This window comes from Ovis aries, chromosome 4 (assembly GCF_016772045.2).
Source record: "Ovis aries strain OAR_USU_Benz2616 breed Rambouillet chromosome 4, ARS-UI_Ramb_v3.0, whole genome shotgun sequence".
NCBI classification, from domain to species: Eukaryota; Metazoa; Chordata; class Mammalia; order Artiodactyla; family Bovidae; genus Ovis; species Ovis aries.
This window is the reverse complement of record NC_056057.1, coordinates 70,519,058-70,532,716: the sequence shown is the minus strand read 5'-3', so window position 1 is coordinate 70,532,716 and position 13,659 is coordinate 70,519,058. Positions and strand designations below refer to the sequence as shown.

The following is a 13,659-nucleotide window of genomic DNA, read 5'->3' as shown; positions in this document are numbered from 1 at the left end:
GTTTGGTCTTAGAGTGTGTGCTTGTGTGTGTGTATCTGTGTCTGAGTTTTAGGTTCATGAGTGAGTCTCGGAGAAAATTAAGAAATTTGGACCAGAACCATTTAGGAGGATATGCTCTGCCACAAAACAAACAGAAACAAACAAGCACACACACAAAGAGTCAGGGTTAAGACACCCCCTGGAATGTTCCTGCATCTCTAAGCCCTTTCGAGTGATACCTCTTGCAATTTAAGGGAGGTTGAACTTGGGTTCAGGCAACTCCTCTTTCATTTACTCTTCCCTAGTATAGATTTAAAAACAACAACAAAATATATACGTTGAACATTGTCTGCTCTACCTCTATTTTTCTATTTTAAGAACACATGTGTTTAACAGCAAGTAGCCCAACATTTTGTTGTTCAAACAAGTGGGCAAAAACATTCCATCTGCCATACTGGGAGATTTGTTTCAAAGATTCTGTTATCCTGATGGCCTCAAAATAAAAAAACTTGACTGAGTGTGTGGTTAGTAAGCCAGAAGTAAAAAAAATTTAAACAACATCCAGCCTGAAACTAATCATATTGAATAAAATAGGAAGAAACAAAATTAGGAATTTAGAATTCAGAGCACTGACCTCAGGTGCTAAGCCACTCTGGTTTTCATTTGGGAAGTAAGAATATTGATATTATGGGCTCTGTGGCAAATCAATACACCTTTGGGTGATTTATCTCTCTGATTCATAAAATGGGAGTTGGGGTAGATGGATTTCTTTCTGTTCTGGTCACCTAGGTACAAGAATTCCTAAGACAGAACTTCTAGGTGTTCTCAGAAACGCAGGCAAAAAGGTGATTATTTACAGCAGAGGGTCACCAAAGTTAACTGTCTAGTGAGTAGCTTATCTGACAGGGGCATGCTAACTCATGTTCTTGTGTGTATTGAAAAACCATAGCATTTCTAAGAGAGGTATTGTTCAGTCCCAGCCAATAGAAACAAAGATACTGTTCATGTACCAATTTCAAAATTTTAAAACAGAAGTGTTGCCTGTCATTCAAAATAGTAAATTAAAGACCCAGACTCCTACTCAGACTTCAACTGCAAGGATGATTATTCTTCAGGAAGAAACACAATCTGCAGTGACCGGTTTTCTTCACAGACGTGCTCAGCCATTAGAAAAGCTTAATAAATCCCTATTTAGTATGCATTTATGCAGTGATTACATGAACTTCGACCTCTGAAGAGCTGTAGCAATTAGCTTCAGTGTCCAGGATCCTCTCCCACCATTCCCCACTGGGTTCCTTGGGTCTTCCTTTCTCATCTCAGCAGTTTGTGTGCTAGGAAACATACAGTTTTAAAGTTGACTTTCCACCTGAGGTATTTGCTTCTGCTCAAGTCACTTCCCCCTCTGCTCCCCCCACTCCTGTCTAAACAGCCATCTCAGATGGATATTGGGGCTCTGATCGTTGATATTACTCAAACGCAAATGGATTTCAATTCAATCTTGCCCTGTACTTTCGCAAAGAAGATAAACTCTAATGGCCCAAAGAGTTTCATTTCATAGCTCGTGGCATCTGAAATAAATCGGATCTCGTCTGTCAGGCTAACTTAACATTTTTTAAATATTCAGTGTAATTTATTTTAAGTCAAATGAAAGCTAGTGGCTTGGCAGAAAGCTAGAGGAGGTGGCAGGAGGGCCGCTGAAAAGCCCGTCTCCATGTGCCGCTACCCCCACCCCCCGCCAAAAAAAAAGCCAGGAAGGCAGAGGAAAGTGTTTTAAGTTTCTAGTAAACACGGTTTAGCAAAAGAATAATAGGAAAGTTATCCCTTTCTCAAAGAGGGATGGAACTATAATTGTTGCCTTTAGCGGAGAGCTCAGATAAACCGCTGGGACTCATTCTAAAGTGACCCATCACTGCATTCATCTCTTCTTGAACTTTCGGTGAACCTGAGATTAAACAGGGGTGAGCAGCTAAGCAGTTTGTTGTTAGCAGCCTTTTCAACAACCCTTTCAGACTGAGTAAATATTGATCGGTTTGAATCTGATTGCCCCAGAGGAAAACACCAAGGCATCTGAATAGCCTCCAAAAGTAAACTTTCAAAGGTGAAGCCGAGAACAGACTTCAGAGTCACAGCACAATTTCAACTCAGTCCCATTTGAGGACACCCTGAATTTCTGGAGTACTGTGAATGAAGGTGAGAGAAGAGAGGAAAAGCATTTGAAAAGTGGAATTTTCTACTGCGTTTAGCCCAAGTCCCTAATTGAGACTCTTGTCCTTTTAAAATTTATCAGTAAAATGTTATTTTGTATTTTCTATCCTCTGTTATTTCAGTTACCATGGCTGTCATTTTCTTCAAGGAGCTAACTGTGCTCTTCAGAGACCTAAACAGGAAAAGAGAGACCTTGAAATAAGATGTGTTAAGCGCCTTTGATTTAATCGATAGGGACAACTAAAAAGATACAAATGTTTTCCTCGTTGAAAGGTATATTAATGCTTCCTAAATGCATTGCTTGTTAACTGATTTATTCCATGACCTAGAGAAAGCTTGGGATGTTTTACCATAATTCATTGTTCTCCTCTCAGCTACATTAAAACAAACCAGCACCTTGAAGATTGGAATCTCTGGGATTCCAGTGGGTCGGCTCCGCTTTTAGATATTGAAATCTCGGCAGTGGCATGCAAATAACACTTTAACACATTAAAGTATTTCAAAACCAGCCATCTGTTTTGCTGTGTGGTCTTATACTAATAAACAAAAGATACTGTATATGGCCAGGCGGGAAATGAAAGAAAGAGTTGACTGACTTTGAAGTTCTCTTCCATCCACTTGAGTCTTTTAGAAGCAACCCCCAAACCCAGGAGCGGGGGGGGGGGGGGGGGGGGGGGCCACCGGGTATCGGGTGCTCTTGATATGGCCGCAGCAACCGTGCCTACAGAGTCTAGGCTTGCTCCCTTTGACAGGGAACTACAGGAAATCTCAAGGATGCTCTAGGAGGCCTGCATATTATAAGCTTTTGTAGGATTTCTCCCCTCCCACCCTGAACCCCAACTCATCCTTTGTAAAACACCCTTCGGCAAGGAAGGATGTCATATGTCTGTATTTGTTTGCGATGCTGTAAAATTTCTGCTCTGCTCTTGGGGCTAAATTACAGCCTCCAAAACTGTGTGAAAGTAAAGGGAACGTGGTAACAGGTCTGGGAGCAGGGTCACTTAGAACTCTTTGCAGGCTTCCTCTGTTTGAGAGCAGCAGATATAAGTGTTGGTCAGAAGCAACTTGAATATTGACCAACTTCAGGGCAGCTTCCACAAGTTCACCTGGAAGAACCTGTTGAACCTAGAGAAAATTAATTTTTTTTCTGAGTTATATGGCATGAAATTAGAGCGGTAGACCCTTTAAAGCCATGAGGGCTGTGAAATCAAAGCTGAATCTGATGGGAATGAGATGTGTAACCCAGAAGGAATTGGGAGCAGGGGTTTAAAAAGTGACAGGAAGGAGTGGATATTGACAGGAGGAACTGGAAGAGGGACGCAGGGTTTACTCAGCACAGACCACACTGAGTTTAAACAGTGGAATATTTTGGCACACTGACAACCCAAAAAGAAGGAAGAGGGGTGGGGTGGGGACCTCATCCACAAACAGCTTTATACTGGAGCTAATTACATGTGAATCTCTTGGTTCACTGATGTGAGGAAAGACTGACTGAAGAGTTTCAGCTTTTGAAGGAGATTCTGTTTATATATATGTCAACATTGAGTTGGAGGTGAAAAGGTTAGCACTTGACCCAGGAAGTATCCATGTTTGTTTCAAAAATAGATCTGCTTCATAAATTTCTTCACCATTCTTTTTTTTTCCATGATAAACTTGATTATAATATAGCAACTGCTGCTCTTTTAGACAAAACCAACCTATTCCATAGACAGTGTTAGGTGCAATTACACTCATAAGGGAAGCTTCAGCTACAAGATGAAAAGCTTTTACGTTTTTTTCAAGAAAAGGCCCACCTCTTTGAAAATACACACCACCACGCTTCTCCCTTTCCCCACATGAAATGAGCCAACTTTGGAGAAACCAGCAAATTGTAGCCATGCTGAAGCATATCTCAAACTTGAATATATTTATTACAGACATCTTAAGACCCGTAAACTCTGCTCTGGATCACACCACCCCAGGATCCCAGAGCTGTTCATGATTGTACAGGAAATGGGAAATATCACAAAAGGATAACTGATAGAACTCAGTGTGGTACTTCAGGGACACCAAAACGTTGTGCGACATGCAAAAGACTATTCACGAATCACACAAAATATACATTCATTGTGCCATCCATCACATTAACAACTGAGCTGAAAATACATCATATCCAGCTAAGATAACTGTGGAAGGAAGAAGCTGGTTTGAATAATACTTTTAGGTCCCAGATAACCCAGCACAAATTTTAAATAGAGTGTGGCCAGAGAAACAAGAAAGGGTTGGGGATGGGGAGAGATTTAGCCCAGGAAGCAAGGTTTCTGACCCCTGTATTCTGCAGGCCTTCTTAACTCACTGAAGGAACAAACTGAGACTACCTTCTAAGGCATCTGATTGATTTTAAGTGAGAACTTTTATTCTTTAACCTATAATCACAAAGTTGTACCAGCTTTGAGAGTTTGCCCATCCTGTTTTAATCTAAACATTAATCTAAACATTTCTAGAAAATCTGTATAAAGATAAATCTTTCAGGACAAAGTATTTACAACCAGCAAACTCACACACATGGAATTAAATTAAGGGATGAATTAATCGTGTAAACACGCTCATAGAGAATCTCTTCCTCATGAGCTCTTGGACTCTCCTCTCTCTCCAGCCTACTTTCAGGGCAAAGTAGGAGAGAACTGTAAATATACAGATAGATAAAAGATGAGAGGCCTCCCTCTGATATATTTCTGCTGGCAAAGGAGACTATTTTCCAAAGGGCATCTGAAAGGAGCAGTAGGTTCATTCGAAATCTCTTAAAAGTAGGGGTGTTAGGGGCCATCAGAAAATTGATGCTGGCGCTCAAGCTGCATTAGGGAGCTAACACCCCTTTCCCCCCACCCCCACATCAAGTCTCTCATCTAGAATTCTCTGGAAACACATTATCCCCAGCCAGGAGTTCCCCAGATAGGATCAGAAAGGAAGAGAGAGAGATTGTAAATGGAAAGAAGATAAGCTAAGAATGTGCTTTGGGTAAGAAGTCCCAGTGTGAGGAGTAGCCCTGGCTGCTGAGTGGGGCTGGGGCAGCCTCAGTGGGAGGTAGGTAGAGTGTCTGAGGTAGAAGAACCCGGGGAAGGAACGCAGGGCGAGGAGCTGGACTTCTCTGAGGATTCCTCAGCCTTCTCCTCGCTTCCCGTCGGAGTGGCTGGAGAGATGGGCAAGAGACCCTCCTTCTCTCGTTTCTTCTGCTTCATTCGGCGGTTCTGGAACCAGATCTTCACCTGGGTCTCATTGAGCTGCAGGGACGCGGCAATTTCCACCCTGCGGGCGCGTGTCAGGTACTTGTTAAAGTGAAACTCCTTCTCCAGCTCCGTGAGCTGCTTAGTGGTGAAGTTGGTGCGCACCGCATTGGGCTGACCCACGTAGCCATACTCTCCAATTTTCCCTGGGGGCAATGAGAGGAAAAGGTAAAAATGTTTATAATCATATCAGATTCCCTACACGCTTCAGAGCAACCTTCAGGTAAAAGGGAGAATCAAGACTTTCTCAACCTAATCCGGGCTTGGGAGGGTGAGTGATGAGGTGTAAGGTGTTGAACTGAAGTCAACCATTAGCATGGTCAGACCATGATTAATGGAGCCTGGAGATATTAACAGAATGCTCTCCACACACACACACACCTACCCACTTCCTAAACCTCTAAAATTCAGCCCCTTTGGAAACAACAGTCCCAGATGCTCCTCTGCCCCCAAAGCACCTGGGGAATCTCTCCACACCCTATAACAGAAGTGGGAGGCAAGAACTTTTCTTAAGAAGAAAAAAAAAAAAAAAGATTAATTTTTCATGGAAACTAAGCATACCAGCTCCTTCCAGAATCATAAAGGAGCATTCATGGAATGGCAAGACTGACCTGTTTTGGGAGGGTTTCTTTTGACTTTCATCCAGTCAAAGGTCTGTGCTGGAGAAGAGGTCTCTGACGCAGGGGAGCGACAGGCTTCTTGGTGGCTGGCGTGGAGAGGGGACAAGGAGTTATTATACGTGGCCAGGGCCAGGCTCTGGTGCTCTTGTCCATATGAGTGGTGAATGTACTGAGGCGAGCCCACCGCGCCCCCGGCATAACCCTGGTGGTGGTGCTGATGCTGGACCATGGGAGATGAGAGGTTTCCAGAGTAAACAGCGGGAGCGCACGAGGGGTACCCACCACTTACTTCTGCTTCCTGATTTAACGTGTAAGGGCTGTAAGGCGCGCCGAAGTTCTGCGCGCCGTAGCTTGGACCACAACTCGAGTGGGAGTAGGACACTCCCAGGTTCCCAGAAGTCTGATAGGTTGTCGGCTGGGGGTGGTGATGGTGGTGGTGGTGGTGGGGCGGGCTGATCTGCACCCCCCTGCCCACTAGGAAGCGGTCGTCGCTGCCACAGCTGTTGGCACTGACCGCGCACGACTGGAAAGTTGTAATTCCGTGGTCGGAGGGGTAGGCTCGCGCTGAGCAGGTCCCCGAGTCGCCACCGCTGAGGATGGGGTATTCCAGGAAGGAGCTCATTCTTGCATTGTCCATCTGTCACTGAGTGACCGGGTCCTGCGAAGTCCTGGGTGACCGTGCCAACTTTCTCACTTCCTCCATGGGGCCCAAGAAGAAAAATGATATGAATGTACAGTGCGCAAGAGGGGGGGCGGGAGGGCGGAGGGCGCTACGGGAGGGGCACGTGATTCTATCAGCCAATGGCGGAGCCTCCTGAGAAAGTTTGTTGGCTCCTGCAGTGATGGATCACCGTTTCAGTGGCATTTAAATCCCCGGCGCTCCCCAGTCTAGGTGACGCGCAGTCGCCCCCCCAGGCAGCCTGGGCGGCAGCAGCAGCTGCGACGGCCGCAGGGGCAGAAGCGGAGCGCTAAGGCGAAGGGGAGCAGAAGCTGCTTTCTGCGCGCGCCAACTCCAATCGCCCTCCCCCCTCCGGGAGGTGGGGGCTGGAAGGCATCCCCCGTCACCGCCCCCCTCCCCACCGCGCCCAGAAAGATTAATTGGCAAAAGGTGAGAAGCACGAAGGGCTCCGCGGTCTCTCGGGCTGGGAATCAGTGGGGAGGAGGAGCTCGCTGGGCGGCCACTAGCACACTGGCCGAGCCCGGAAAGCCAGGAACTGAAAGGGTCGCTTTCCCGGCTTCCGTCCCTCCTATGGTTCCTTGAGGAGGACCGAGAACGGTGGCGTAGGACATGGTTAGGCCACCAGGTCTCCAAAGTCGGGAGGAAAGTACGCAGAGGGCTGGTTCGGAGGAACCCAAGTGGGCGTGGAGGGAACGAGGGCAAGAAAGGAAACTTCCCTTCCTCAAGGAGAGTCCTGAAGCCTCCTTTCCTCCCGCCTCCCCCGCCGCCTCCCCCACCCCCCCGCCGCACACACACCTCCCCATCCTCCCCACCCTCTGGCTATTAGTGTGGCAACCGGGAGCTTCTGTAATTCGACGCCCGGGAGAGAGGGTGAGCCTTGGGAGCTAGGCTTGCTGGCCAAGGCTAGGGGTGGCCCGGCTCTTCGCCCTCCCTCTCTCCTCGCTCTCCGCCCCTTTCTCCTCCCCACTTAGCTTTGCTCCGGGAGCCCTACGGGGAGCAACTCCGCCGCTGGATTTTGAGGGCTAGGAGGAGGGGAGAGAGAGATGACGATAGCGGACGTGGCCAGCGTGGGGGCCGGGCCCTGCGCTGCAGGCCATCTGCCGGCTCCCTAGGAACAAGGAGCCTGCAGGCTCCCATCCGGGCCTCAAAGGGTGAGACCACAGCTCCGGCGAAGTACGATGAACTCCTCTTCCCCACCCCCACCCACCCCCGCAAGGTTTCTTGTTTTCTGGAGGGGGACGTTAGAAGTGGTAGAGTCTCTTTTATCTACACCCTCCCATTCAAGTAGGGGTGGGAGCTGGCAGGTGGGAGGGGCGGGGGACAGATGGCTGATGGTGGACAGGACATTCTCTTCTTCCCCAGCAACACCTCCTCCCTTTTGTAACTGACTGTGTAGTTCCTTGTGTAAACCTGCAAGTCTACCCCTAGAGAGACACGTGCAAATCTGAGCGTCATCCCAGGACAGCGTTCCTGTTCTCCATCACCTTCCTCTTACCCCGATGCCCACGGGGTCGTTAACTGCTCTTTACTATTAGGCCTTGTGTCAGCCTTTGGCTTGTAGAGAGAAAAGGCCAAACAGAAGCCAAGAATTGATGCATTCTTAGGTAAAAGAAGTCCAGACATCATACAAGAATTTTGCAGCCAATGCTGTACAGATTTGACTCTGACCATGTTCACCATATGGGGATCCAACGGATCAAATTTATCTGATTGTGTGTGACTTTGGGGTTCCCACTCCCCTCCAGCTTTCCCTTCCCGGTTAAAAAAAGGAAGTTTTGCTTGAGGCAGGCACATTTCAGAGGTGTTAGCCTTTCAGGTGTCTGTGTCCTGTTCTCTACCTATACAAGTTCTCTCCTAATCTGTCTCCCCAAGAGGGAAAACGGACAGACATTTGACTGTGGATTCCCTCAGAAGCGAGGGCGCATTTTTTCCTAAACATTTCCTTTTGAAAGGTATTTTCCTGTGACCTGTGACCTATCCCCAATCACAGTTAAGAGGGAGGCCTGGAAAGGTCACTCCTGCCCCCCCCCCCATTTCAGCACCTGGAGAAGGGAAAAGGCAAGGAGGCCCTCCTGGAGGTGGCTTCCTTGGGAGTGCCAGGCGTCCAGCCAAGGGGGAGAGAAGGGGCTCTTGGGGGGAAGGAGACAGGACATGAGGGGGTCCAGGCTGGCTTTGCGGACGACCTGCTCTTCCAGCCGAAGCTCGTCAGTAGGCTCTGGCTCTTGCCTCACTCCTGTCCCTTTGTTGGCTTCCTCGGCCCGGGTCTGCACGACCCCCTCCGCCGCAGGGCTTACACCACAGTCACTCCAGTCTGCAACCTCTCTCCTTCCTCTGCTAGTTCTGGGCCTCTGAGCTCCTCTCCCTCCACCTCTCTTCTTCCCTCCGGGCTTCTTTTCGCGGCCTTCGTGGGCGGAATGTTTTTCTTGGGATCACACATAAGCTTTCGCTCGCACACAAGTACGCTGCACTGCGGCGGGCTACCGACCCGCCTCCGCGCACCGCTCCCGGAGGCAGGCTCCCGCGGCGGAGCCGACTCCGCCCAAGCTGGTCGCCCAGAGCGCCGCTCTCCCCGTGCGGCTCACAAAGGCAGCCTCCTCTGGCCTCGAGCCCGGGGGCTTCCGTCCCGGGCTCGTAGCGCGGTTCCTTCCCCACCCCCACGAAATCCCAGGGCTCATTCCGCCGGGTAGGAGACCCGAGGTCCGTGGGGCAAGTAGGCCAGCACCCCACGACTCGAGCCAAAGTCTCTTAAACCGCCCCTGAAGACTGGATGAAAGGCGAGCCCGGCCCCTTGCAAGCCGCTAGTTGGGCTCAAAGCGCCTTTCATGGCTCTACTAGAAAGGGAAGGAGCGAGGAAGAGACAAAACGCCGCCGAGGCTCGGAGCTGTTCATGGCATCCGCAGCTCAGCCAAGCTGCTGTTGTTTTAAAAGAGCAATAAAAATGAATTATGACTAAACGGCTTCTAACTTAATGCTTTCGGACGGGGATCCCCGGCAAATACGTAAGAGGATTTTTATTTGTGCATGTGTTCCTGCAATTGATCTCTTTGATGACATTCTCATTCATAGAAAGCGTTTGATTTATGAGTGGAGGATGAATCTCAAACAGCAGCGGCTTAGCCCTGGCCGCGGCCCGGCCGCCTGCTCCGCTCCGCTCCGCGCCGAGGGCAGGAGACCTGCCCGGGTCCTCACTCGCCTCCGCCGCTGCCAGGATTTAGGGGGCAAAAAGGTGGGGGAAGTAGGCAGTAAACCCGTGGAGAAAGATCGCGATTTCCTCCTAACTTCCAATCCTTTGCTACTAAGAGCCAGGTTCTTAAATCAACCCACCCCCGACACATGTTGCTTACACTCTGCGTTTTCTCACGGTAAGTAGCCATCAGAACAGAGCTCAGTAAGGGAAAAATAAACATGGGGAGACATAAGAAGGGAGGAAAAAAAAAAAAGAACAACCCAGCAACATCCCTAGATCACATTTTATTGATATTTCATTTAAAGTGCTTTTTCTCTTTCTCTAGAAACTGGGTTAATCTATAACCTGGGGTGTAGAAACACTCCACTTTAAATCTCATCTTGCTAACCTGACTTCAAAGCTTTAATGATCCATTATTTGCCATGTAAACAGATTTAAGAATGAAATATTGATTTTTCTGACCCTGGAGAAAAAAAAAAAGAATCCTAGAATGACTGAACCAGAGGATTGGAAAGAACCCTTTCTGAAGTGCATTTTCCAGCTAGTAACCATTGCTTTTTGTTTTTTTTTTTTTCTGTTTTAGACCTGTTTGCCTGGACCCATCAACAGCTGGGAGACTAATCAACCACACTGAAAATGTTTGGGAATTTGTGGGGGAGGGGGTTGGGATGTAGATATTTGAAACAAACATGTATAAATAAATGAATGGTTGATAACTTAGTAATTGACCTGGAGACTGGTAGCTTGTTAAAGAAACTCCATGTTCCTCCTTGGAGTTGGAGGTTTCTGTAGGCACTTTATTTCTCCACTTTCAAAAACTTGGGCTCGGCCCAACTCTGAGGCTGCCCAATCCTGTTTCTATTGCCAATTTAAATCTATGGCTTGAACCTCTATGTTGAAAACCTAATCCATTCCCTTAAAAAAAAAAAAGAAAAGAAAGCAAAACACACTTCTCAGAAGCCCTAACCCTTTTCTGGCTTTCCTTTTTGTTGCTGTTTCTGTCTGCTGAAGACTTTAAACATGCCCATTCAATAAATATATTAAAATTGGAAAAGAAAGTGGATTGTGACCAGAATTTTATTTACCAAGTTAGACTAAAAGAGGAAAAAGAAACTGTTATGAGCCTTGAGAAAGAGGGGGAGGAAAAAAAATAAGAAAGCTACTTATAGCAAAGGAGAATTTATTCTACCAAAAATATGCATGACAATGCACCCTAACGTAATACAAAAATAAAAAGAAAGTGAAGATACAATTATATGATCACTTTCTTGCAGGCCTCATATATTGCTTTCAGGAAATCACATAGAGGGTTGTTGGATTAGATTTAAAACAACTAAAACTCCAAAATAGTCTGGAGAAAAGATGACTCTGAAACTGGGTCAGGGAATCACTAAACAGAAAAATCTTCCAACATTTAAAAGAGGGAGAGGGTAAGTCAAGAAGAAAATAAAATAAAAATTAGAATAAAGGAAGGCAAAACCACCTGGTCAAAGGGGTCTTTTTTTTTTTGTGTGTGATGCTTTGTTTTGCTTTAATGTTTTTAGTAATTCAGATGCTGCAAGTCAATTGTGGTGAGTGTGTCTGTAAAAAAGTCAAAGCTGTCAGCTGAAATATCTACTGGACTGTCGAGGGAACCTGGCAAACTGGGCGAGACTGCATCTGAAAGCTGCAGGCAGGAATCTGTGGAAAAAACATTAAAGTCCTGCAAAGAGGGGACCTCGAGGGCCTCGGGACTGTCATTGTTTAGGCCAGAGCCACAGTTCTGGCCCATTGTTGACAAGCAGTTAGGAACAGTGGGTGACTGGTGCTGAAAATGTTTCAGATTTTTCTCATTGCTGGTTAAAGGCGAAACTGGGAAACTTTGGGAGTCGCCATTGTGTCCATTGGAAGCCTGCTGCTGAGAGAGGGCATTTTGCTGAAAAGTGTAACCTTCCCTCTCCAGAAGGGCCCCGGAGACGCTGAGGGCTTGCTCAAAGAGCGACTTCTCTTCCTCGTCCTCATCCACTTTCTCAGAGTCTTCGAGACTTTTAAATTTTCCTTCGCTGTTTTGGTTCTCCTTGCACTGGGTCTGCCTCTTGTGCTTCATCCTCCGGTTCTGAAACCACACTTTCACTTGTCTCTCAGTCAAGTCCAGCAGCGCTGCAATTTCCACCCTTCGGGGTCTGCAAAGGTACTTGTTGAAATGAAATTCTTTTTCCAGCTCTAAAAGCTGCGTGTTGGTGTAAGCAGTTCTCAGGCGCCGAGAGCCCCCGCCGCTGCCATCGGCGATTTCCAGGGATTCTGAGGAAAGGGAAACCAACAAGAGACACACGCACAGTTGGAGGTGGAGGGGTCCGAGCGGGGTTATTCCACTGGAGAATAAATATAGCAGAAAAGATCAACTGCAACAAAATGGCCGCCCCTGAATGCAGTAAAGCTTTTGTGCTGCCCTTCCTGGGAGCCTAGCCTGGGGAGACCCCATCTCTTCCACCTCCATCAGATTCCTGCCTGTAGCTCCCCCCAACCTCTCCATCCGGGAGCAAACTTTATATTAGCCACACCACAATTTATAATTAATGCATCAGCTGCTTAGCTGAGCAAGAGCGATCTATCACTCTTCATTACTGTCAAAAAGCCAAACTCTAGGACAACTAGACAAGAGGAGGTCAGTTCCAACTCAAATAAATCATCCCACATTACACAAGTTAGGGAAAGTTCCCCCACCCCCTTCTTAAAAATATATATATGTCTCATTGTGGATCCCTTGTCTCCACATCAAACCCACTCCTGAGCCCACAGGGGAAGGGAAAGCAGCCAAGCATCTCTCCCTCTCCCCCTTCTTTCCCAGCCCACGCTCCCCTCCCCCATAACCGCTCTCAGGGCAACCCAGAAGGGGAAGAGGGTCCCAGGACCTGGGGCCAAGTCTTTGGACTGACCTTTGTGGCTGAGGCAGGCAGGGCCGGTGGCGGCGGCGGCCGAGGCGGGCGGCAGCACGGTTTTCTTGGCCGCCTTCTTCTCCTTCATCCAGGGGTACTCGGGCGGCTGCAGGGCGCCGGCGGGCACTGGGCTGCCGCGGCTGCCCGCGGGGCTCGGCTTGGGGCGGCCGCCAGCGCCGTGGCGAGGGTGACTGCCCGGGTTCAGGCTGGGAATGGTCTGCTCAAAAGGAGGAGGAATCAGTGTCGAGTGTGAAAGCGTCGAGGTCTTGATTGATGAACTTTGAAATGTATCAGCGACAGGGGGAAAAGATGTCAGGCACTCAGCGAGCGACGGCTGGCTATTGATAAAACCAATCTCTCGCTCAAATTCGTAATTCATGGCCTTCTCCTTGGAGCCCCCTCGGAGAAAAAGTTCCCTCTTCTGGAGGGGTTTGGGGGGGCAAGGCCCAGGAAAAAGGCGAGCGCAGAGGGGGAAAAAAAAATCTATCATAGAAGATCGCTGCTGGGGTGTTTTTTTTCTAATTCACTGATTACAGCCGTATGGGGACCGCGCTACTATTAAACTATTGAATTCATGGAGACAAGGTTGAAATTGGACCGAATTGGCTGTCACATGATTGCTTCTGCCCAATGACAATTTGGGCTTTAATCAAAAGAAGCCACTGTCTGTTTGATTGATCCAAAAAAGTCGGGAAGGAACGCCTCATTGGGGGCCAGCGAGGCTTTATTTACACTTTTTTCAGGGCAAAAATACATATATGTGGGTGTGGGTTGGGGATGCGTGGCAGTGCGTGAGGGCGAAGGTGCCTGC

General features: G+C 48.0%; 2 protein-coding genes and 1 long non-coding RNA gene across 4 annotated transcripts; 1 reads left to right on the top strand and 2 right to left on the bottom strand.

Annotated features, from left to right (window-relative positions):
* Positions 1-4,075: 4,075 nt before the first annotated feature.
* HOXA1 (homeobox A1) lies at positions 4,076-7,085 on the bottom strand. 2 transcript variants are annotated; one of them, XM_027968662.3, is made up of 3 exons: positions 6,357-7,085; positions 6,059-6,153; positions 5,575-5,593 (listed from the first exon to the last, which is right to left on the bottom strand). In XM_027968662.3, exons 1-2 carry the CDS (start codon positions 6,702-6,704, stop codon positions 6,094-6,096), a joined length of 408 nt encoding a protein of 135 aa, XP_027824463.1. In that variant the 5' UTR covers positions 6,705-7,085; the 3' UTR covers positions 5,575-5,593; positions 6,059-6,093. The 2 variants fall into 2 exon arrangements, with proteins under 2 accessions (XP_012032290.3, XP_027824463.1); XM_012176900.5 differs by having other exon boundaries at positions 4,076-5,593; positions 6,059-7,085.
* LOC105606593 (uncharacterized) lies at positions 7,024-10,991 on the top strand. The gene is made up of 2 exons (XR_001039955.4): positions 7,024-7,175; positions 10,517-10,991. It is a non-coding gene; the product is annotated as an uncharacterized LOC105606593 (long non-coding RNA).
* On the bottom strand, positions 10,203-13,413 carry HOXA2 (homeobox A2). Its single transcript, XM_004007943.4, has 2 exons — positions 12,849-13,413; positions 10,203-12,213 (listed from the first exon to the last, which is right to left on the bottom strand). The coding sequence occupies exons 1-2, from the start codon at positions 13,336-13,338 to the stop codon at positions 11,474-11,476; spliced, it is 1,230 nt and encodes a 409-aa protein (XP_004007992.3). The 5' UTR covers positions 13,339-13,413; the 3' UTR covers positions 10,203-11,473.
* Between the last annotated feature and the right edge of the window lie 246 nt (positions 13,414-13,659).